Here is a 26,380-nt window from a genome sequence, read left to right as displayed (position 1 = left end):
TTTCTCTGAATTATCGTACCAATAGTTGTCACCTTCTCACCAGGCTTGCTGATGGTCTTGTAGCCCATTCCAGTCTTGTGCAGGTCTTGTCCCTGACGTCCTTTTTCAGATCTCTGGTCTTGTCCGTGGTGGTGGAGAGGTTGGAATGGAAGACATTGATTCTGTGGACAGGTTTGCTTTATACACATCACGAGTTGTGGTCAGGAGTGTGTGGAATTGATTGATTGATTGTGATCTCTGTGTGCCATGTAGGCAAACAGCCAATCTCTGTGGGAGCCACAATTCTGGCTGGGTTATAGAAGATCAAATCCTTATTTCTATCAATGACATGCAAATCAATTTCTAGCCTTTATGTTATGTGTTTTTTCTGGATTTATGGTTGACATTCTGTCTCTCTCCATTAAAATACAACTACCATAAGAATTAGAGACTGTTCAAGTCAGCAAACTTACAAATTCAGCAGGGGATCAGTTTGAGTTTGCAAATAGTTTCAAATGCTATGATTTCCATTTAAAAGATCAATTAGCTGAAAAAAAAGCTAAATTATTTTTAGAAAATCGTACACTATGTGTACTTCATACGTGTGTTGTGATAAATCTTGCTGAATGTTTCCCCCACTGTAGTACCTTTTCTGCCTGTGTATCAATCGCTCTGTCTGTCTATTGCTTCTTTTGAAAACAGCAAATCTGTGATTACAGTCATACAGCAGTGGGCTTAGTAAAAAACTAATCCTGGCACAGAGTTGGTTTCTGTAAGAAAGATGTCATCTTATGGTCGTTTTCCCAGGAGGCTGAAGTTTCACTTTCACATGAGAGCTGAGCCGTTTAAAGCTGCTTTGATGTGTCTAATACGGACAAAAGAGAGCGGCCATGTTATCTTATATGTGTGTGTGCCCCTTTAATCTGAAAGTCTCAGGCTGCTGACCCACATTCATACCCAGCAGGTCGCATGGATTTAAATCAAATACATTTTGGGTTCTGCCGTGTAATTCGTCCACCTGCAAATTTGTACTTGGATGGGAGACCATCTAAGAAAAGCTATGGTTGCTGCTAGAAGAGGTGTTGGTGAGGCCAGCAGGGGGTGCTTACCCTGTGGTCTGAATGCGGATCCCAATGGCCCACTGTGCTGTAAAAATGGTGCCGCCTTTTGGATGAGACTTAAAAACGAGGTCCTGACTTTCTCTGGGCATCCTTCATAAAGAGTAGGGTGTATCCCAATGTCCAGGCTAAATTGCCCAACACAGCCTAGTCATTCTGGCCCCCTAATCATCCCCTATCTCTCTGTCACCACTTCACCACCTAACAGCTAATATGTGGTGAGCATACTGGCACCAAAATGGCTGAGTCACATCGTCCAGGTGGGTGCTGCACATTAGTTGTGGTTGCAGTGGCTCCCCACTCAATGTGAAAAGTGCTTTGAGTAGTTAGAAGAGATCTATATTTATGTAAAGAATTATTATTATTAAGCCATAACTTGGTGATCGCAGCACTGGGCACGCCAGGCGGATGAGACGCCATTACAGGACACGGTCACAAAGGGTCAATTTGGACAAATATGAGCTTTGGATTTGGGAGCAAATGTGGAATACCTGGAGAGGATATGTGTGAAGTGTCAGGGTCTCTCCCTGGCTCAAGCGTTTATGTATCAAATGTTCATTTTGTATCTTCTATTATTACTTAGCTTACCCTGAATGTCAGTATTAATGAGAAGTTCACCGAAAGTCTGCATTTTCTATTGCTCCTTTTTTTGCCAACAATTGAAGCATTGTTAATATGTCAAAGTAATTAAACAGTTGCCATTACCACTGAGGTGGGAGAGGATCTGGGACCACAGTTAGTCATGAATTGGCATCTCAAGTAGCAAAAATGCAAACGTCTTTAGTGGTTTACAAAAACTGAAGCTTTCCTACCTTGGTGTCTCCTGACATCACTCGTAATTTTACATGACGCTGCTGAATGTGCGAGATTCATACATTATCTATCTCCATCTCTATATATAATCTTCATTTGGGTCTTGATCTTTGTTTGTCCGCGAATGAATTAGAAGAAGAAGCGCTAGATGGCAGTAGAGAGACAGCTAAAACATAGGCATTGCATTAAGAATCTCCTCCAGGCTTATACTACTGAAGACTGTAGTACGCCAGTCACACCTCAAAACACAGACATTCAAACTAAACAAATTGTTGTTCTTAAATTAACTAAAGAGATCTTCATTTAGATCTTGATCTTTGTTTGTCCGCGAATTCCACGCATGGGTTGACCACCTTACAGTTTAGTACGTTGTTGTTACTCACGGATGTCAACAATGTGCCAGAATAACGAAAGGGGTGGTGGACAGTGTTACGCTGGTTAGCTCCTGAGGCCTGGTTAGAGAATGAGATTGCCGAAGATAAAAGGTACGTGCCTACGTAACATATGAATGAAAGAAAGACAGTGGGTAAAATGAGTGACAACGTAACAGCACGTTCGGGAAATTATTATTGTTACGTTGTAGCCGGCGAGTGCTGCACGTCTCACAGTTGTACCGTGGCTTGCTCACATGTCAGTGAAGTGATCCCTATTTATGCTTTAAAGAGCCTGGATACCTATGTGTCCCCCTTTTATAACCATTGCTCCGTGTATATTGCCTTACTCTTTGGATTGCCACAAAGCAACCTGCGAGATTAGAGAAAGGTTGAGAAGACATCGTGAGAGGAAATGACAGCATCGTGAAAACGAGACAGACTGTGAACGGACAGAAGCAGAAATGCTCCTACACCACCACATAATTCCTATTCGGACAGTGATTCTGAGTAGGCCGTTCCTATCGAATCAATGTCCAAGGGTTTTCCTTTGTAATTTTGTTTCCCTTATAAAAAATCATAATGCTGTGTGACGAAGGGTCCAGTTCACGACTGGCAGCCGCGTTTAAACAAGGAGCCCTTCACAGAGAACTTTAACACGCGCATCGTAGTTGGGCACACATGGCTAGTATATATATAAAATCCAACATCTGTCTGTCTGTCCGCTTTTCACGTGAGAACTACTTAACGGATTTAGACATACTTTTTCTCTTTTTTTTTTAATTTTATTGATTTTATTGTAATCATTCCATATAAATAGATCAACTTTTACAAAAAATAGGATTGAAAACAAATCAACCCCCACCCCTGAGAAAGAGAGCATGGCCAACAGAGTAAAACTTAAAGCTAGTAAAAATACATAAATTGATGAGTTTAATAGGCGGATAAAGATAAATGGAGAAGAAAAAGAAATGGGAAGAGAATCTGCTTCCTCAGAGCTTACTAGCCGAAGCCTGCCGTAGCATACTACGGTGTAAGAATAGGAACGGAAAACGGTGAGAAAGGAATTCAGAGATCAAGAAGAATTAAATACTTCTTGAAAGACGCTGTTGTGAATAGGTGTTTTGGTGGTGATGACAGATAATGAGTTGAAAGATCTAACCCTAGAAAAAGCCACGTACATCTGACCGTGGCTGAAGACTGGTTGTTAGAATTATTGTGAAGAGTAAACAGCATGTGGGTATGAGAAAGGCCGCGCTTCTGAAATTCGATTACGTAAATATAATCAATAGCAACCTCAAAAAGATGTTGTTGTAGAATGTCTCTAAGTAATTCCTGCAGCTTAATCCAAAAGACTCGTACTACAATATCAGGTCTTTGCTCCGGTCTTTGGGTATCTGACAGGGCATGTAGAATTTCCGGCCAAGCAGGATTACATGAGAAAGTGATAAATAAATGAGGCTGTCCGAATTTATGTACTATGGCCATGGCATCCTGCTAGTTTTGTTGCATGTATCTTGGACTCCCTGGAAATGTGGACGGTAATATGATCATTTTGCCTACACGTACGTTATTTTCAGCGTTTGCTTGCAGTGCGTCTGACAGTCCTTTGTATTGTTTCCACGCTCAGATCTTGTTGATCTAATCTGAGATAGTTGAGACGTGCACCCTCTGTTTTAACATACGCATCTACGACGTACTGTTGGAATAGTTTGCCGCTGGAGTGCAAAATTCTAAATGTATTCCTCATTGCTAATCTGTATGCGTAAAATTGGCATTGAGTAAGCCTTATTCGCTTGGCGGTTCTTTTATCGGGAACATGTTGTAAATCTTTGTGCCAGCCAATGTCTCCGTAAGGGAATAAAAGTGGGTAAACCATTGGATCGCAATTCATATTGAGCGTGGAAATCTGTTTACAAGAGTTGCATATGGGATAGATGCAAATGTCCCATTCGGCAGGTGGTTCGCCATCTTCTCCGACGAAAATTGCTGCAACATTGGTGTGACATGTTGGGGCATTGTATCGTCGTAAATCCTGCCTAGGGTTTTCCTCGAAAAGCATTCGTACAGATGCTGTTGGATTGGATTGAGCGATTTCATGCATGTGTTTGTATGATTTAGCGAAGGATTTGATGGTTCTGAGCAAGGAATCTAGCTGGAGAAGTAAATTTTCAGTGCATGTAGAGTTTGCTTTATTTTGTAAGCGTACTTCAGAAGCTTGGCGAGAAATGCCGTGTCGGCTGCGTGTGGGTGGGACCGGTTTTGAAGGGGAGCCGCTGGCAGCATGGGGAGGGGTTTGGAAGAGGACGAATAGGAATCGAGAAATGCCATGTCGGCTGCGTGTGGGCGGGACCGGTTTGGAGGTGGAAGCAGGACGAACCAGAAAAGAAATATATATAAGAGATTCTAAAATGTTATTGATTAGATCCTGCCAGGTTTTGAAAAAGTTCTTCACAGATCCTCTATATGAGTATTTGATTTTTTCCAATTTCAAATACAGTACAATCCATCTTAACTGGCCTCGCATTAACTGGCCAACGGATTAACCGTCCTGTTAAATTAAAATCATTTTTTTTTTTAATCCTGAGTTCTTCTTTATATTATACTAGCAGAAGTACCTGCCGTTGCCCAGGAATCTATGTTCTACTCGTTTGTTCCTCCACTCTGGATTCTGTCTGCTGTGGCGTTTCAGACGCCCTTGAAATAGACTTTTTTCTGGCATCTGAAGTGTACCTTCCAATTCTACGTCTTTTTTTTGGTGGCATGGGTATATTAGCGAAAAGCAGGACAATTATAATGTGTTACATGGTATTACGTACAGAATAAGCACCACAGTGAGATGAATTTACCTTACTTACAATACGTTGGAAAGCGAACAAATAGCACCAGTCAGTCAGAAAGAGCAACACTGAAATTGTATTGTGAGTCGGATAGCGAGCAGATAGCACCACAAATATGGAAAGCCAGTCATGCTTACTGGGTCGTTCCCCTTCACCCGATGAAAGCAGTCAGCCTTCTCATACTTAGACACTTCCGCCATCTCTTGCCAATTTAAAGAAACATGGGTAAAGAGCGACGCACAGTGACCAAACGTGCCGCTAGATGGCGCCGCCGTTAACGTCTGTTGCAATGTGTGGCCATCTTATCGATGATAAGTACTGCTGAATGTTGTGTCGGTGAAAAGGTGCCCTGCGCCTCACCATGAATATTTTTCCCAACCAAACATACCCCATGACCTCCTCCTGGTCACAAAGGAGCCCCATCCCCAGTTTGGTGGCGATCAGACGCCCGGTGCAGATTTGTATGGCGGACAAACAAACATACATACACACATACATCGACTCTGCTTTATATATTAGATGTATGCACTTCCTTCTTTCCTGGAAGGTGAGAGGGATTTTAAAACCAGCAAACAACAAAACTGTGTTCAAATAAAATAAATAATCCATTAAAACGAGTGAATTAGTGGAGGTTAAAATCCATTAGTAAAAAAACAACGCAAACGAGGTTAAAAGCAATGGCTGGAAGTGGTCTCTTAAAATCCAAAGCACGGTGCCTTCTTCTTTCTACCTGGCGGCTCCCCTGCTTCTCCCATCGGGCTTTGCAACAGGGGAGTCGCCCTACCTGCTACGTCAGGCTCCATCCGGACCGAGACTTTGGGTTGTTTTACCCAGCCAGGTAAGGATCTTCAGTCTCATCCTTTCAGGACAGACACTTTCAAGATGGCATCTGCCAATCTTCTGGCTGAGTCAGGAAATTTCCAGCCATTCTTCTTGCTCATTCAGTACGGTGGCATCCCAGCTAGATATGGAAACATGCACCATCACGATTGGGACACCAGCCCCTGCCTGCCATCCATCACAGTGGTTTCACATGATAAAAATGTTCAGATAACACAGTACAGTAAACCATCGTTTATCGCGGTTAATCCGTTCCAGACTCTGCCGTGATAAATGAATTTCCACGAAGTAGGATTCTTTATTTATAAATCAAATATTTTCACTGTTAGAGCATAGAAAACCTGTTTACGACCTTCTAAATACGTTTTTTTTTAACATTATTAGAGCCCTCTAGACATGAAATAACACCCTTTAGTCAAAAGTTTCAACTGTGCTCCATGACAAGACAGAGATGACAGTTCCGTCTCACAATTAAAAGAATGCAAACATATCTTCTTCTTCAAAGAATTGCGCGTCAGGAGCAGAGAATGTCAGAGACAGAGAGAAAGTAAACAATCAAAAATCAATACCTGCTTTTGGGCTTTCAAGTATGCGAAGCACCGCTCGACAAAGCAGCCAGGAGCCATGTGAAGGCAGTCTTTCAGCATTTTTTAAGAGGTGCGTCTGTATCCTCTAGGCCAGTGTGCGAACAGCCCCTCCGTCAGGAGCAGAGAATGTCAGAGAGAGAAAAGCAAACAATCAAAAATCAATATGTGCTGTTTGGGCTTTCAAGTATGCGAAGCACCGCGCGGGAAGCATATTGTATATCATTGAGGAGTTTTATTTAATACGTGCTCTGATTGGGTAGCTTCTCAGCCATCCGCCAATAGCATCCCTTGTATGAAATCAACTGGGCAAACCAACTGAGGAAGCATGTACCATAAATTAAATCTGTGATATATATTTAGTTATGCTTACATACAAAATCTGCAATGGATTGAAGCCGCGAAAGTCGAAGCGCAATATAGCGAGGGATCACTGTATCTTGTATTCTGATTGAGTGTAAGTAGGCAACTCAGTGTTGAAATGATCCCCGTTTGCGTTTAAAAATAACGATGATAACAATATCATCTCTACATATGTATAGATAAGATGATACGCAGCAAGGCAATACAAACTGTTTTTAAAAATGTTGTTCGACTGCCTTGAGGACGTTAAGGCTTTTTAAATTTCAATGAGAACAAAATTGAGTTCGTGATGATTGGGCCAATTGGTATCGGCAGTGTCAGGATGACACCCGACCTGTTGCTGCATCCAAACGGTGCCATCTTTCACCTTTACGCCTGGTGCAGTTGCGTTGTTCTTATATGTGAGTGGACGTTTCTTTCGGGGAGGTCTTCTGTTCTCTTTCTTCAATGTAGAACCCTCATCCTCATCTGAGTTCACCTCTGCACGTCTTTATTTGAAAATAGCAAAATAGCAGTGTCAGATCGGGGCGAGCGTGAACGTGACTGAGGGAATGAAACAGAATCAGGAAACAAAATGGTAACTTTTACAAGTACCATAAATGTACATTGGCTCTTACAGATTCAAATAAATCAAATGTATATTGTGACAGTAGGGGGCGCTGTCGCACCTCCAAACCCGCAAACAATACGGCAAAACACCAGATTAAAAAGTCCCAATAATGAATTTATTACTATAATAATGTGCACCGAGCACCTCCACCTCCACTATACACAATAACAAATCAATAAACACTAATCAGTCCTCCTGTCCACCCAGCAGCTCTGTCACCCTCCCTCCCAACTCCGGCTCAGTCTGCTGGGGTTTCCCATCATCCTTTTCAAGACTATGATCCGGAAGTCCTTCTTTTCCGGGTCAACTCCACATCGTCCTTTCTCAAGTGTCCCGGAAGTACTGCAGGTTTCCGTCCTCGTGACTCTGAAGTACTTCCGGGTTGGCATAACTGTAACAATCCCCAGGTTTTGGATGAGCTCCCCCTGGCGGTACCCATAGCACCCAACAGGGCTAAAGAAATGGACTCCATTTTCCATGATGTCCTGCCGGAATCTGGGACACCTCAAGGCTACAGGGAGGACGCCGTCTAGTGTCCTGGATGTGTCAGCCGGGATGAGCTGCCGGCCGTCCATCACAATATTTTTTTCTATAATAGTAATAATAATAAACTGTTTATAATAATAAACCGTTAATGTGTGAAGATCTCGGGATCGAACCTGCAGCCTCTTGACTTGGAGACACCAGTTCTTACCCCTGACATATATGTTGTGTGGAAGCCAGCCCCGGACACAGACAGACAGACACCTCCATGTCTACAGAAGCACACGTTTATTTACAGTACAGTCCACAGCACATGGTGCCCCGGCACAAATGACCCTTTTTCCTGTCCTTCAAAAGGTCCTTCACCGCCTCCACTCCTCTCCCCCGAGCTCTGCAGCCCCTGAATGAAGTGAGGTGGCCCCTTTTTTTCGGCCCCGGATGTGCTCCAGGTGCCTGACAATGTACGTCCGGCAGCACTCCCCAGCATGGCGAAAGTGCTGCCCCTGCACCCGGAAGCACTTTGGGCAAAAACCATCCCTGGTTTGTCAGCATTTCCTGGTGTCCCAGAAGTGTTGTCTCCCCAGGGATCAAGGACCGGCCGGGTACCCCCCAGCATGGCAGGGCTCCTGGCCTTATATCACAGTTGTGTCCTGTCCCGATTTCTTTTACTTTGGTTAAATTCTAGAAAAAAGCGCACTTGTTGTGTTATATCTGTGTCTTTTGTGAACATGTTTATTTGATTTTTGGACTTCAGCATTTTGCCAGTTATTAGTAGAATGTGAAAAAAGTTTCTGCTCTAGCTTTGTGTTCAACATTTCTTGCCATCCTACATTTACTCAGATCATTGTAGATACGGAACACACATGACATGCATTTATTCCAAATAACGATATGTTATTTACCCGGTACAACTCCGGGTACCTCACACCCAGATAAACAGACTTGAACTGGGAGAACTTGAACCCCCTTGAACACTGAAGGGTATGAGGTTTTTTTTTTTACCGTGGCTGGAGTGCCAATCGTGCCACCAACCCCCAGGTTATCCCTGTCAGTTGGAGGACCTGCTTGTAGGGCTGGGTGAAGATTAATGTCATACCCAGGACGGAGCAATTGCAGGTTAAGGGCCTTGCTTGGAATTAGAGTCACTTCTGGCATTTTACGGTATTTGAACTGGCACCCTTCTGATTGTCAGTGCAAATCCCTAGCCTTAGAGCCACCACTCTGCCAGGAACAAATTAGGAAAAAATTCGGGGTCGCCGACAATGTAATCAGGTCTTTCTCAGAGCAAATGGTGGCACAAGCGGATGCCATGGCTACAGGAAAAGAACAGCCATGCAGACTTGCACTGTGGCTAACTGGAGAAGAACAACAGTGACATCTGCTGAGAGTGAAGCACATTGCGCAGGACAAGCAGACTCGTGTCAACAGCAGGATACACAATGCAGACACGGCAGACATCGACAGCTGCCTGCGTAAACTGACGTCTGCTAAGGTCTTTCCAGCGGACTGGTCGTTTTCACCATGCACTCCTATCACAAAGAAAAGTCATAGACTCCGCTAAGCAAGATCCCTTCTTCACCTCAGCATCTTACCAGAAGCAGAAGCCATTACACTGACAACGAATGAAAAACATTGAAACAGCAGGGCACAGCCGCATGTACCAAAGCGAGAGGTCAGCCCCTGAGCAGCTTGCCAGCACTGAAGCCCCTCACCTTGCCAGACAGTGTCCATGGTACAAAATGCATGGTATGAATTTACAGAGCATGATACTCCATCTGCAGTGGGCTGGCACCCTGCCCGGGGTTTGTTTCCTGCCTTGCGCCCTGTGTTGGCTGGGATTGGCTCCAGCAGACCCCCGTGACCCTGTAGTTAGGATATAGCGGGTTGGATAATGGATGGATGGATGATACTCCATGATAGTAAGAAGGAAAAAAGAAGGGCATGAATCCACGCAGGAAGTGCCTCGCAGTAAGGAGATGATGGGTTCATGTCCCGGGTCCTGCCTGCATGGAGAGCTTTGAGTAGTGAGAAAAGCACTCTATAAATGTAAAGAGTTATTATTATTATTATTATGGACCACCTTTCCTTGAGGACCAGAATTCCAAGTGTTTCCCAGTATTATATTATTTGGTATTGTGTTATGCCATCCATCTGTTCTTCCGTTACCAAACCTCTTCAGACAAGTTGAGGGTGTCATGTGCTGGAGCCCCTCCTGGCAGCACCAGTCTCATGGCAGGACCCGACCCTGGAACTGTTTGTGTGTAACTCTGCTGTAATATCTCTGAAGTAGATCCATGTTTCTTGACTAAAGAAGGTGCTCTGCTGTTTGCACTGCAGCGTTGATATGTGAAGGCCTCCCAGTGTGAGCGGCGGTGTGATTGTTCCTCTAATTCATCGTAAACACCTCACGCTGTGCTGAGCTTTCAAGCCCGGTGCTTCTAAGTGTGCAAAGGGAATCCTTTTGTTCCCTCATCGACTGGCTGTAAATTTGAATAATTCAATTACTCATCTCGAGGTGTGATACCACAGGTCGACTCAGGAGTGTTCCTTGCTTATGCTTGTCGCTTTGCGTTCTGGGCCCCAGTAGACATTTTCTGGCATCTGAAATACCAGCAGAAGTGTGAAAGAGTTTAGAAGAAGAGGGACTAAGATGTGTTGTGGGATCTAAAGCAGGAGATCAGTGACAAGGAGTGAATGTGGAGAAACAGTGTGATTGTACCAGGACGATATTCAGCATTGTGGAAGGTATAGAGGGATAAAGCTGATGTCTCAGACAATGAAAATTTGGGAAAGAGCTATAGAGAGAAGGTGTGGACCACCAAGGGGGCGTACCAGCCACCCTACCTGACACGAGACACGAGTTCTGTCCAGCACACATGTTTATTTCTTTTCCACGTGGGCAACGCTAAAGCGGTCAGGGGCCGCTAAGATTCACGATTTATTTATTTTAGTGCTGGATTACCAGGGACAACCCCAGCCTTGGAACAACACACACACACACACACTACAGAGACCAAATGAAGCATGCTGGGAACATTAATTGATAAATAATATAATGAAATTAAATGAACTAAATGAAAACAATAATACCACCCCTGACCCCTTGGCGATATTACATTTAACAAAGAAACACAATAAACACGCAGCAAAGTCCATGTAAACCAAACCGGATGAAATGAGAAGTGGTGAAGTTAAGTCCAGCGATCTGTATGTTGAAAGGGTGAAAGAAAACTCAGTCCTACCGGTAGTTACTGAAAGGATGAAGTCAGATGGATGGTTCAGGGGCGCTCCAATCTTCCGGAAAACCAATAAATTCCAACACAGTCCTCAGTGCACAGGTAGACAGGCGATCCAGACCCCAACACACGAATACAGTCCAGGACACAATGATTAATTAAGGTTCAACAACAGCAGGAAGCACGACAGATAAACGTAACACACAATGCACCAAAACAAAACAAGCTTTTCTCTCTATTTGACACCTGCCCTCCTTTTAAACCCCTCTGGCCACCTTTGACCCAAACAGCCCCTGCAAGGACTGCTGGGAGATGCAGTTCTAACTATTAGTAGCATTGCTACAGCGCTTTCCCCCGTTCCCCACACTCACAGCACAGAAGATTCTGATGCCAAGTGGAAAAAGGTTGTATGGTCAGATGACACCAAAATCCAACTATTTGGTTCAATACCAAACGGTACACCAATGCAGCTCGCCATCCACAACACACCATACCGACAGTAAAGCATGGAGGGGGCAGCATCCTGTTGTGGGGGTGTTTTTCTGACTCAGAGCCTTATTAGGATATAAGGAAAATGGATGGGGCAAAATGGCGTCAGATTCTTGAGGAAATCCTGCTACCCTCTGCCAGAAACTTGAAGATGGGCAGAATGTTCACCTTTCAACACGTCAACGACCCGAAGCACACAGCAAAACTGACCACCCTGTGGCTGAATGTCCTGGTGTGCCCAGTCAGAGCCCAGACCTAAATCACACTGAAAATCTGTGGAAAGATCTGAAGATAGCAGACCACCAACGCTCGCCAACCAATGTGACTGAACTTGAACAGTTAAACCGTAAAGAAGAGTGGGGGGGCAAATATTGAGTGGGCGCTCAATCTAGGTGTGCAAAGCTGATAGAGAAGAATCCCAACAGACTCAAGGCTGTCATTACAGCAAAAGGTGGGTCAACAAAATGACATTGACATTGGGGGCTGATCCTTTATTCATCTCAGCAGGTCTTGTTTTTGATTTTTTATAATTCTTCTGAACTCTGGTTGTGATATTTTTCACTTGGATATCAAAGGTTACATTGAGTAAGTGAAGCTGGGAAGACATTTTGTTGTGTGTGTTTTCATTTAAGGCTGTAAAGCAAAAAAAATAGGAATATTTTAAAAAGAGGGGATTCTTTTCTATACCCACTGTATATGAATGAAGGTGGGCATGTGTGTGCAGCGTACTGGCATCCCGTCTAGGGTTGATTGTTGCCTTGAGTCCAATTCTGCCACAACAGGCACTGGATCCTGAAGACCCTGAACTGGATAAATGAGCGGGTGGGCGGACAGGCAGGTAGGCAGGCAGACACTTTATTAATCCCAAAGGGAAATTCACAAACTCCAACAGCAGCATACTGATAAAGAACAATATTAAATTAAAGAGTGATAACAATGAAGGTATAACAGACAATAACTTTGAATAATGTTAACGTTTACCCCCCGGGTGGAACTGAAGAGTCACATAGTGTGGGGTCTCCTCAGTCTGTCAGTGGAGCAGGACGGTGACAGCAGTCTGTACCTGAAGCTGCTCCTCTGTCTGGAGATGATCCTGTTCAGTGGATTCTCCATGATTGACTGGAGTCTGCTCAGCGCCCGTCGCTCTGCCACAGATGTCAAACTGTCCAGCTCCGTGCCTACAATAGAGCCTGCCTTCCTCACCAGTTTGTCCAGGTGTGAGGCGTCCCTCTTCTTTATGCTGCCTCCCCAGCACACCACTGTGTAGAAGAGGCGCTCACCACAACCGTCTGATAGAACATCTGCAGCATCTTATTGCAGATGTTGAAGGACGCCAGTCTTCTAATGAAGTATAGTCGTCTCTGTTCTTTCTTGCACAGAGCATCAGTATTGGCAGTCCAGTCCAATTTATCATCCAGCTGCACTCCCAGGTATTTATAGGTCTGCACCTTCTGCACAGTCACCTCTGATGATCACGGGGTCCATGAGGGACCTGGTCCTCCTAAAATCCACCACCAGCTCATTGGTTTTGCTGGTGTTCAGTTATAATTGGTTTGAGTCGCACCATTTAACAAAGATTAGCTTCCTATACTCCTCCTCCTGCCCACTCCTGATGCAGCCCACGATAGCAGTGTCGTCAGTGAATTTTTGCATGTCGCAGGACTCCGAGTTGTATTGGAAGGATGATTTTAACTATAACTGCTAGACTTTTCATATGCATTTAAAATAAAATTACAACTTTGTGCTACTCTGTGCTCTGAAGGAGGAGCGTACTGACGTCCCTGTGCCCTGGCGGGCTTCAATGTATTTAGACGTGTCACACTTCCTTACATTGTAGACAGTTCAATTTAAAGGTTTCCTTTCGTAAATGTCTGAAAGCCGACTGGGGCAGACACTTCCGTATATTATGGTGTTTGAAATGAATATCATGGGAGAGACCACACCAGACGTGAAAGAAGCTTCTGAGCAAGCGAGCACTGATTGTCCATTAGCTACAGCAAAATTGCAGTGGATTGGGGAAATATCGAGAACCCTTTGGTGTCTGCACACTTTATTGCTCTATTCATCGAATTTTAAATGTAAGGTGTGTCATTTTTGCCCATCAGTCTACACTCAGTAACCCAAAATGACAAAGTGAACACACATTTCCAGAAAGGTTTGCAAATTTCTTAAAAATCAAAAACTGAATTCTCTCCTTCATGTAAAAGTTTTCAGACTCTCAATTCAGTATTTTGTAGAAGCCCCTTCGGCAGCAACTACAGCTTTGAATCTTCTTGGGTAAATCTTTACAAGCTTTGCACTCCTGGATTTATGCAGTTTTGATTCCTAGCAGATCTTCTCACGGTTCTTGGGATTGGATGGGGAATTCCTGTAAACTGCCATCTTCTGGTCTCTTCAGAGATGCTCTATGGGAGTCTGGGCTTTAGCTGGGTCACTCACAGGTTCTCCGACATTTGTCCTAAAGCCACTCTGGCGTTGCCTTGGCTGTATGCTTCAGGTCATTGTCATACTGAACCGTCACCCCCCGTCTGAGGACACATGTACTCTGGAACAGGTTAAGGACCTCTCTGTATTGGGCTTCATTCATTAATTCCTCAATTCTGACCACTCTCCCTGTCCTCATAGTGTGATTCTGCCATCACAATGCTTCTCTGTAGTGATGGCTTTAGACAGGTGATGAGTGGTGCCTGGTCTTTGCTAGGCATAGTGCTTGGCATTCTGACCAAAGACTTCAATGTTTGTCTCATCAGATCAGAGAATCTTTTTCCTCAGCTCTCTGAGTACTTTAAATGCCATTTGCTAAACACCAAGCTGGCCAGCATGTGTCTTTTACTCAAGAGTGGCTTCCACCAAATTGATGGGAATGCTACTGAGAATGTCATTCTTCCATCTGAGCAGAGGACTGAGTTCCATTGTGATCTTACTCACCTTCCCTGACCAAGGCCCTTCATGCCCAGTTACTCAGTTTGGCAAAACATCCAACTCTAGAAAGAGTTCTATTGGTTTCCAACTTCATCCGTTTCACAATTAGCTAGGCTCCTGGGAACACTCAAAGCTTTAGAAATGTTTTTTTCCTCTTAACCTAATTTGTGCCTCATCACGATTTGATTGCTGAGGTCTACAAAGAGTTCCTTGGAGTTCATGGCTTGAGTTTTGTCCTGAAATATAATATTTATTTTGGACATTATAGAGGCTTTAGAAAATAATCAGAACTCTTTACTTTTTTGCACACTTTCTAAAATCCTGCTTTCGCTTTGTCATTCTGGGGTATTTAGTGTTGTTTGATGTGGGGGAAATAATGAATTTAAAAGATTTTTAACAAAAGACTGCAACATAACAAAATGTGAAAAAGCATAGGGGTCTGAATACCCTCTGAATCCACTGTATCTACATATCTGTTACAGTATACAGAGCCTACCTGTCTATTACAGTATTTAGTGCTTTTGATATCCATCTGTCTAATGTCCACTGGTCAGTCACAGGTTCAAGGATTGGGGCACCAGCCTGGTATTCCTCTTTTAACTGAAACAATGGAAAGAAAATATAATTAGCAAAAGTAACAGCACATGCCATTCTCCTTCTTTGCATTCAAAACTGATTAGTTACAGAGCTTCATCTGTTTTGGAGCCTGGCACCCAAGCTAATGGCTGTCTTCGCCCAGCAGAGTGAATTTATAGAAAATGTCCTGGAAGGGGTGTGGCTTAGGCTGGAAAAATGGGACGTGGTCTGAGGTCTTCTGGAGATGAACAGGATGTCAGTGACAACACTATTATATAGTGCCCTTCATAGCTATCTATTTATCAAATTGTGCCTTTCGTCTATCTATCTATCTATCTATCCATCCATTATCTAACCCTATATCCTATATCCTAACTACAGGGTCACGGGGGTCTGCTGGAGCCAATCCCAGCCAACACAGGGCTCAAGGCAGGAAACAAACCCCGGGCAGGGCGCCAGCCCACTGCAGGACACAAACAAACACACACACACACACACACACACCCACACACCAAGCACACACTAGTGACAATTTAGAATCGCCAATGCACCTAACCTGCATGTCTTTGGACTGTGGGAGGAAACCCACGCAGACACGGGGAGAACATGCAAACTCCACACAGGGAGAACCTGGGAAGCGAACCCTGGTCTCCTAACTGCGAGGCAGCAGCACTACCCACTGTGCCACCGTGCCGCCCTCTATCTATCTATCTATCTATCTATCTATCTATCTATCTATCTATCTATCTATCTATCTCTAAATAATATAATGACTTTTATATCTATCTATTTATTGTGACAGTAGAGGGTGCTGTCGCTCCTACAAACCCGCAGACAACACATCCTGACACCAGGTAAAAGTAACAGAAATAATTTGAATTTCGTATATAAGGTGCACAAAGCATCTCCACCTCCACATTACACAATAATAATCAACAATAATCAATAACATAATCCTCCTCTCCACCCAGTAGCTCCGTTACACTTCCTCCCAACTCCGGCTCTGCTTGCTGGGCTTCCCATAGTCCTTTAAAGGGTCCCGGAAGTGCTCCTTTCCTCCAGTCCATGTGTTACACTAGCACTTCCGTGTCGGAATATTTTTATATTTTTCTTCAGCCCAGAAGTACTTCTGTTCTTCCGTACCTGTGACTTGGGAGTACTTCCGGGCTATCCTCAGATGGCACCCCCAGCAGGGCTGTAAAGTCACACTCCATCTCCCATGATGCCCTACAGGAATCTGGGGCACCTCCACGCTGCAGGGGGGACTCCATCTAGCGGCCTGGATGTATTTGCCAGGATAAGCTGTCATCTATCTATCTATCTATCTATCTATCTATCTATCTATCTATCTATCTATCTATCTATCTATCTATCTATCTATCTATCTATCTATCTATCTATCGATCTTATATTGCCTTTTCTATCTATCTATTATTCTATCATATAGTGCCCTTCATGTCTGTCTATCTATCTATCTATCTATCTATCTATCTATCTATCTATCTATCTACTCATGTGGCTTGTTCTCCCAGCTCTCGTTTCCGTCGAGTATTTCTTTGGCTGAGTGAAGTCCCGGTGCTGAGCACATCTACAGTATATATCTATCTATTATATAGTGCCTTTCATTTCTATCTATCTATCTATCTATCTATCTATCTATCTATCTATCTATCTATCTATCTATCTATCTATCTATCTATCTATCTATCTATCTATCTATCTATCTATCTATCTATCTATCTAGTGTGAGACTCATGTGGCTTGTTCTCCCAGCTCTCGTTTCCGTCGAGTATTTCTTTGGCTGAGTGAAGTCCCGGTGCTGAGCACATCAATTTTGTGAAGCACACAGCAACCACAGCTGTTAATTACAACATGGGGACCTGTGACCTGGCACAGCTGTGCTGCATCCTATTACTTGTTTAAATTTTTTCCTTGAAGCCAAAGCACGCGAAGAAGCCAAGCAGGAAACCACAGCGTGTTCTCCAGTGCAGTTTGCGCCCTCCCACCTCTGAGGACTGGGATGTTTGGATGCCAGTGATTGCATTTATGTCACAAATCATTTTTGTCTGGCCTTTGTGAGGGAAAAAGAGGCAAGCTTTTTTCTTTGTTGGATTTTAGGTGGGCTGAGTGTTCAGAAACTGTGGAGAGGGGACTGGCACGGCAGATCCAGTGATCAAGGATCTCTCATCAGACACTTGTAATAAGATGAAATTTAACAAAGGCTCAGCCGCCGCTCCCTTTAATTTTGATCCCTTAGTTTTATTTACTGGGTGTTTAATGTAGCTCATGTGTGCTTTGTCGAGATGTGTGTCAGCGAGCACTTGAAGTGAAGCAGTGCTTAAATAAATCATCATGTGTGCCAGGAGGGTATGTCAATGAAGCTGTGAATAATAAATGTTGTATACAATGTCCGCATTCCCATACTTGTGTATAAAAGCATTTGACGTGCCAAGAAATGAAACTATGTATGTTAGCGCAGTAGGCAAGAGAGAGCATACTGTGGATAAGAAGAAATGGCAGCAGTGTGGAGAAGAGGTACAGTACGTTAATCAGAAAGCCAAAGGAACAGCATTTGTTGCCACACTTCAGGGGTTCTTAAACTTTTTAATCTGAGGACCCACATTAGAAAAGAAGTGGATTAGTGTCATAGCGACAACAGAGTCTACAGATAAAGAGAATTGTCTTCAAGGTTGCCAGTACCCCTTTAATATAGCCAGTCTTTTTTTCCATCCATACCTAGCATTGTGTTTTACTTTAATGGTTGCTACTGTTTGTCTTGTGGAGATTTCTAAGAGGATGGCATTTGAAGGAGCAACAGAGGGGTCAAAGGAAAGTAGAAGAAGGAAATCATGGCAATAATTGGGCTACGTTTGGGACGGCGAGATCTAAAGTGGAGAAAATGAGGAAGAGTTTAGTTGTGGTTGTTGTTGCTAAAGGTGCTGCTACCGAGTATTGAAATTATGGGGGCAGTTACTTTTTCACATCAGTTTATTAGGGTGTTTCAGTCACAAAAACGAGTGAAAGTGTCAGTTTTATTGCAAGCCGTATTTCATGATATATTTGGAGGAATATTATGGACAAAATTAAAGAAATAAATAAGCTACAAAAATATATATTTCGTGGCACATTTACTGTATATACTCACTTATAAGTCAGGTCTTGAAACCCGAAAAATCGATCATAAAATCAGACTCCGACTTTTATGCCCGTTCAAAAATGCGACACGTAAATCTTCTTGCCTCCTCCAATCTCGCATCAGTTTGTCAGATGCATCGAATTTTGTTGCACCAGTACAGTTACCGATTTCTTTCGCTACTTCGACGATTTTTAATTTAAAACCAGCTTCATGTTTTCTTCTGATCGAATTCTCCATGGCAGGTAAGGGATGCTCTTACAATAAAGGTGTATGAGAGTGTAAGATACAAAAAAACACAAAACAGTGCAATCGTCGCTTCAGAATAGTTTGGGTATCACCGTGTGGTCACGTGGGCACAATAGAGAGTGATACAGCGCATTGCCACACCCACATAGGAAAAAAAGGCTGTGTGCTCCGTGGTGACTCTCTCAGGTGGGCGTTAGCAGATCATAATCTCTTGGACCAATAGTGGGAGTTTTCCGCATTCGATTTATACGACCGACATTGTAAAATATCAGAAGTTATACGGTAAAATTAAGTCCCGACTTATCCGCGTGTGAACTTATCCGCGAATATATATGGTATTTATTTATGCTCACATTTAATGACACATTTATTTGTTTATGCTCACATTTCACAATATTTTATTCATTTATTTAATTTTATCCAAAATATTCCTCCCTAGAACAGTGGTGTGCCTTAGGAATTTTTTGGTTACGAAAAGTGTGTTGCCACAGGAAAAACGTTGGGAAACACTGCTATAAAGACTGATGAACCCTTCAGTCCTTTGCAGTTCATTGACTGCACGTGGTGGTTTTTCTGAGATCTTTTGATTGTTATTGTGCTTTTGTTGATTTTTTTTTCCTATTTGATTTGTGCACTTCCGCACCATAACCAATCGTCTGTGGGTTGAGAAGCAAATGTTTTAGATTCATCAAAAATTTCAGTGTCTGGTTTTTGACGGATCTCGATGTTTTAGGGTCCCCTGACATCGATAACATTGAAATCTCAATGATGGGTGTGTGTCTGTGTGTCACAGTTTCTTAACGACAGTCTAGAGCTAAAACAACTGGATGGAAAACTCGAAACGTATGACTGTTATGAGATGACGATATGCTGATTAGTCTTTGAGCCAAATCGTGCAAGAGAAAGAGGCACTCTAGAGGAACCCTCAAATACCGTAATTCTACAATTATTATAAATTCTTCTCATCAGTTGTTATCATAATGACTTATTTTATGATCAGAAAGATCAGCATCAGAGCGGTAAATAATTTCTGAAATGTTATCGGATATTTCGAGTGTACGCCCAGGAGTACTGAAGGAGGCCTTGTACCTCCTCCAGACCGCGAGGGGGCGTCCGCCCTGGTTATGTTGAGGGCCACGGGGTAAAGGGCTTGGAAGCCCAGCCCTGTAGGGACCCGTGGCCACCGCCAGGCGGCGTCCAGGTGCCTGAACGACCCTGGAGCCCAGCACTTCCACCACACCAGGAAGTGCTGGGGGGAAGACGACAGGGGACACCCGGACGGCTTCCGGGTGCGCAGCATGGGACTTCCGCCACACTGGGGCGTGTCCACGGAGGAGTGCCGGGGAGCAGCTGGAGCCCATCCAGGTTCCTATTTAAGGGGTCGCCTCCCTTCAGTCGAGAGCGGAAGTCGGGTGGAAGAGAGACAGAGCTGGAGAGAGGACTGGAGGCGGCCAGGAGAAAGGCAGTTGGACTGTGTGCCCTGGACATTGGGGGAACGGCGCAAGAGGCACTGGGGAGTGCACGTAGAACATTGTATATAGTTGTGGAAAATAAAAGTGTGTTGGGTGAAGTAAAGATGTCCGTCTGTCTGTGTCCGGGTTCAAGTCCACACGGGTAACTTGGTTCCGAGGGCGCAAAGCCTACTGATGCTCAAGTCCAAATTTATTTGACTTCACTTTATGGATTTATGGTTTTGGGACTTGTTTGCCGTGGATTGCCTTTGCTGTTTAAGGCGATATTTTCTGGGCCCTTTGTGTTCTTCAGAACTTCATTGTTTCAGAGCATTTTTGTCAAATACTGTAAATATTTTAATTTGTAAAGATTTTTTTATTGGTCCCTTTTTGTTTTAAGCTGAAAGTTGATGGATTCTTCCACTTGTGGGGCTGTTTGCTTCAGTCTTTGGGACTTGATGCTGAAGTTCTGATAGGCGTTGGATAACTTGTTCACTGAATGAAATGAAGGAAACTGTGTTGTGTGTTCCCTCTTGTTCCCTTTCACCAATATTGTATTTAGTTTAAAGGTCAAAGGCCTTCCATTGTGTAAAATATGCAAAAACAAAGGTTATGAGGAAGGGGCAAATAACTTTTGTATCAACACTGTAGTACTAGGATGTTGTACCGTGTCGGCCATTATGGACACAAAGAGAAGTCAAGCAAAACTACACCTTATATTGGCTAACTGAAAAGATTACAATATGCAAGCTTTCAGGGAAACTCAGGCCCCTTCTTCAGGCAAGTGAGTTGAAGAAGAGAAGCCACAAGTGTGGACCTCAAAATCTGAAGGATCTCAAGCGGTTCTGGTTCAGGTCACTGGCCATGTGGTTTTTAATCTCATGAAGCATTAAATGAGAAGACTCCGAGCTGTCATCATGGCATAGGGGAGTTGCACAAAGGATTAAATGACGGAGAGAGAAAAATATTTGTTCTCGTACTGAGAATTTCTTTTTCCTTTCAATTATTTTACTTCTGTTAAAGGTTAGCTTTTCATTAATGTTTTGAATTAAAGATCATAAGGATAAACAGCAAAGAAATTTTTAGCAAAGCCAGTTTTCCGTTCATTTACCAATAATATGGGTTCCAATATTATTGGAAGGCATTGTAGAGCATTGCTTGAAAGGTGCTACATAAACGTCTGCAAATGGAACCTGCCCCTGTTTTTCTCAGATAGGTGAAGAATTCAACTTGGTGGATTCTTTTAAGCCAGACTGAGGCTTCATCTTGACCTTAACGGAGAAGAAAAAAAACAAAAAAAACAAATAATAATAAAAACTGAACAGCAGGCAGCACAGCCTGACTTCGGGAGATGAAATGATGTGTCTGCATCATCTTGTAGCTATTTAAATAATTCACCAGGCAGCGACATCTTAACCTCCCCTTTGAAATTCAGAGTTTCCAGCTCTTGTGAAGAGACTGTAATGACACCGCCGTGCATAGCTTTAACATCAAGTCACTGTGAGATCATCTGAGGTTTTTCTCTTCGAAGACGGTTGCTGAACAGACAGCCAGGGGCCTCCAGACAGAAGTGCACTTTACATAACGTACACGAGTCGGGACAGATCAGGCCTCGGTTCATGTAGTTTGAAATCAACTGAATGAACGAGGGAGACTATGTAAGTGATATCATGGATTTACAGGAAGGATGAACTGCCTGATGAATTGGCATTGTCTTTGTCTTCCATTTGTTATCTTAAAATCCTGTAACTTCTCACAACAGTCCTTACTTCAATGTGTCCCAGACTTAGCTCTGTTCCTATGTGTTTCCTGAAAAGGATAACTGGAGTTAACAATCAGATCTTGTAACATGCTAGTCAAAGACTCTTTAAAGAGCCATGATAGTGCTGCTGGGTTAAATGTCTGATTCTTATGTAGTTTCAGCCACATGTTTTATGTTCAGTTTTTTTCTTTTGAGATGTAAATTAGAATATGTCTAAACTGGTCATGCCTACTACGCCAAATCCCAGAGTGGATGGTTCTCATGTAGTTTCAGCCACATGTTTTATGTTCACCTTTTTTTTTGAGATATAGATTAGAATATGTCTAAACTGATCATGCCTACTACGCCAAATCCCAGAGTGGAGGTGTTTTGTAACAGTCGGGCAGTGTTTTTCAACCTTTTTTTCTGGGATGACTCACATTTTCTAACCAAAACCATCCCAAGGGCACACTATTGTTCTACTAACCACAAATAAATTTCTTACCTGTCCAAAGAAGTGGGACTAGCAAAGAAGCCAATAAAAAAGCAGCTCCGATATCTGCATTCATAGACACGGCACTTAGTGAGCACTTTGGTGGCCCCTCTCAGCTGCTTTGTCACCTTTGCTGTCCCCTTCTGCTTCAGTGGTAACTCATTTGCTCACTATCCACTGGCCCTGCGAAACTCGCTAACAACCACACACACCCAGGCAGATGGACTCTAGCAGCATGGAGCCATGCCTGAAGTGCCCTAAGTGCCATTTCTGCTATGTAGCAATTGCGGAGCTTGTTTTATGACAGCTTCTCCAGGTAGTCCTGTACTCCTCAGACAGATCCTGACCACCTGAAGAGCTTGTCCCTCTCAGGTTCAGACCCAGGTGCGCTACAATATTATTTCCACGGAACACCTGGGTAGCTCTCATGGTGCACCACTGTGCCACGGCACATTGGTTGAAAAACACAATTTTAGGGTATTAAAGTAATTCAGTTCTCTGCTTTATAGTCTTTATTATGTAGGACTTAATAGAATGCCTCGGATCATATCCTTAGCCTTTCTTACCAGCTTGGCCACTGTTAAACACCTCTCTCTTTCTTTTACATCTGTAACCCCAGGAAATTAGATGCAGTGCCAGAACAGGCAAATGTATTCATCATGTAGTAACAGCGCACTGCTGTAACGACAACGTGCAGTGAATACAACTGACTTGAGCATTCCTAGTTCTCATCATCTTTCTCTGTACGTTTACCATTTGTTTACTCAGAGGTTGATGTTCTTGCTGCTTCCTGAGCAGCTCTTCTTTCCTCCACCCTAGCGGCTCACTTCTTCTCTTCTTCCGTCGACATCTTTTCACGTTAAAACTGATTAAGTCGGCGTTTGTGTTGCAATTACTTAGTACGTTTTCTTAAATTTTTCACTTAAGCTAAGTCTTCAATCTGCCTTAAGAATGATTTAAGATATGAAAAAAGAAATAATTAAGGGGCTTGAGTCTTAAGTTGTGTGTCAATTAAAATCAAGGCAAGGAGTTAATTTGCACCAAAATCTGGTCACTAATTAAGGAAAGAGTTAGAATGAAAACCCGCAGCCACAGTAGCTCTCCAGTACTGGAGTTGGAGACCCCTGGCATAGAGTAACAGATATGCATAGGATGTTATTCAGGCCAGCCGGGTTTTAATGGTAGATAGGTGGGCCGATATAGAAGCCTTTCAGGTCTATCCCGCTAAGCGGTTGCCTGCAAACTGGCCTGCCAAGCTCAAAGGGCTATGAATTTCTAAGATCTTATGGTAAATCGAATATCACATTACACGACTTCTCGTCACGGTGTATGTCAGACATGCCGATCTCATCGATGCACTGTGTCAGTTTACACAACTGAAAATCGAATTAACTGTCTGTGAACCCTTTCCAGCACCATCGTGTTTGTACCTTTTTCTAACAGCTAATAGCAGGGTGCCTGACAGAGCCAGTGCTGTACAAAGGGTTAGCAGGTACGGCGAGTTTGGCTGCCATCTCGCCCCTTTTGTTTACTTTTTTTTCTGTTCTGTAATGGTGCTTAAAAAAGGAAAGCATCAGTCAGATAGTCTTCTCTTCTCTGTTTCCTGTACTACCTAACAGCTAAGTTAGTGAAGGGTGCTTTCTGTTCTGTTGGATTTTCAGAAAATTTAAAGAACATACACTAGTAGGGCATGAAATTTAATTTACAGAGGTTTTCATTTCCTAACACGATTGTAGAAAATGAATATCTATCTATCTATCATATAGTGCCTTTCATATCTATCTATCTATCTATCTATCTATCTATCTATCTATCATATAGTGCCTTTCCTATCTATCTATCTATCTATCTATCTATCTATCTATCTATCTATCTATCTATCTATCTATCTATCTATCTATCTATCATATAGTGCCTTTCATATCTATGTATCTATCTATCTATCTATCATCGTAGTGCCTTCTATTATCTATCTATCTATTATATAGTGCCTTTCTTATCTTATCTATCTTCTATCTATCTATCTATCTATCTATCTATCTATCTATCTATCTATCTATCTATCTATCTATCTATCTATCTATCTATCTATCTATCTATCTATATATCATATAGTGCCTTTTCTATCTATCTATCTATCTATCTATCTATCTATCTATCTATCTATCTATCTATCTATCATATAGTGCCTTTCATGTTTTATTACTGATCTCCCAATGTGTGGTTTGTTTTATAGTGCCATTCCTATCTATGATCATACCTATTTCCTATCATACCTATTCATCTGTCTGACTATTTGTCTATGATATAGTGCCTTATTATTGATCTCTGAATATATTGCATCTTTATTATAGTACCTTTTCTATCTCTCTATATGATATAGTGCCTTATGTCGATCTGTCTGTCTGGCTTTGTCACATCAGCTCCACCTTCTCCCAGCTCTCTATTGCTGATCTCACACTGTAGTAGGGTGAGTTGCTTACTTCCGTTGTGGATTTTTTTTTTTTTGTGTAGAAACTGTATAATTGCCAGTGACCGCTCTGGTGTGTGTTTAGTGAATTGTGAAAGAATTTAGGCAAAGGCTTGAAATTTGAAAATGAATGAAATCTTACCTGGTAACTGATTCATATAAGAAAAGAAAGAGCCACTCTCTTTATGTTTTTATGATGATATAAAATAATGAGGTGATTTTATCTGCTTTTTTTTCAGACTTTGACATGAAGAAAAATATTGAGACAATAATCGCTCAAGAACGAGCCGAGATCATTGAGAAATATGACAAGGTATTGTTGTCGCCGATAAGAACGTATTTAGTATAATGCAGAACAAACACTAATCGACACAATGGAAGCTTTTTTTATTTTGTTATTATTAATAATAGTAGCCTCCTTAGAGTTATGTTAACCCCCCCCTGAAAATCGAGGCAAAAAATGTTTAAAAAAAAAGGTATAACCTGTAACTCAAACACATAAATATTAAAAGATCATTAGAACTACAGTAGGTAAGGTATCTGCAGTGTCCCTGGATTTAGTACATGTAACTTTCTCCATGTATTTAGGTAACAATTTCATTGTCTTGCTGGATCAGTGTGTGTCTTTTTGTCTTGTCGTGGGTTTTGTTTACCCATGTTCAATTTCAAAAAGGTATTTTTTTCCTGATATATTTGCTGTCTTACCATAACCCATTATACAAATATACTGCAGGGTACAGCGACTAGCGCCTGAGACTTGTACAGATATGAGTTGTAAAATGGAGACAACAGATCTAACCACTGCTCCACTCTGCCATCGGCTACGCTTCCCTTTTGGGGAACTTTGGATGTTTGTTAGAATTGGTGAGAGGTGGGAGGGCGAGGATGATTGTCGGAGAAATGCCGATTTCTGTTTTCTGGCACTGCCACGAACGGGCACCTACAACAGTAGCTCCATGTTTCTCCATGTCTTTTTTTATGGATAAAGCATAAGGAAGGACTTGCACTCACTCACACACAACAGCAACTGCTCGCTCTCTGCCCGTTGCCTACTAGAGCATCTGATCAAATTGGTGAGCTGCCAGCACAGCTACTGCGTAGATGTCGGAGAAAGCGGGAAGGAGCTCCACAACAGGAGAAGAATCTGCCTTCGGTTATCTGGAGCAATGTCAAATCTCTCAATGATGATCAGGATTCAATGGGAACACAAACTCTGCAGTCTCATGTGCATCACTTAGATCCGACTTAGGGCTGAAAGTCCAGACTGCGCGGTTTAAAATTGTGTGGGCATACAGAAGCAAGATCAAAAGCAGCAAGTAGAAAGGAGACAGACTTGCCGTTATTGTGAATGACAAAATGGTGCAACTCTGGACACATTACAGTTAAAGCACAGGTATCTGACCTGAATGTTGAGCTACTCGCAATGGGCTTACAACCTTCTTATATGCAGGGAGAGTTTATATCCCGCCTTTGGCAGACGCGACAATTGTATCAGACACCGTCTGTTCTCAAATAAGCAAACTCTCTACTGACCATCCCAGTGCTTTCATCACAATTTCTATGTTTCACTTTCCTCCACCCTCACTAATTTTTACCAGTTTGTGGAGTGCACAACAAGA

General features: G+C 42.7%; 1 protein-coding gene across 2 annotated transcripts in view; it reads left to right on the top strand.

The window, feature by feature from the left end:
• LOC120523266 (USP6 N-terminal-like protein) overlaps positions 1 to 26,380 on the top strand; it is a 273,973-nt gene that overhangs the window by 131,519 nt on the left and 116,074 nt on the right. The window contains exons 3-4 of one of the 2 annotated variants that reach the window (XM_039744448.1): positions 24,675 to 24,761; positions 25,001 to 25,074. In XM_039744448.1, the coding sequence (XP_039600382.1) occupies positions 25,009 to 25,074 (66 nt within the window). In that variant the 5' untranslated portion in view covers positions 24,675 to 24,761; positions 25,001 to 25,008. The remainder of the gene's footprint in view (positions 1 to 24,674; positions 24,762 to 25,000; positions 25,075 to 26,380) is intronic. The other variant, XM_039744440.1, reaches the window with a different exon arrangement.

This window comes from Polypterus senegalus, chromosome 1 (genome assembly GCF_016835505.1).
Source record: "Polypterus senegalus isolate Bchr_013 chromosome 1, ASM1683550v1, whole genome shotgun sequence".
In the NCBI taxonomy this organism is placed as follows: Eukaryota; Metazoa; Chordata; class Cladistia; order Polypteriformes; family Polypteridae; genus Polypterus; species Polypterus senegalus.
Note: the sequence above shows the minus strand (reverse complement) of the source record. Positions and strands in the feature narration are given on the sequence as shown.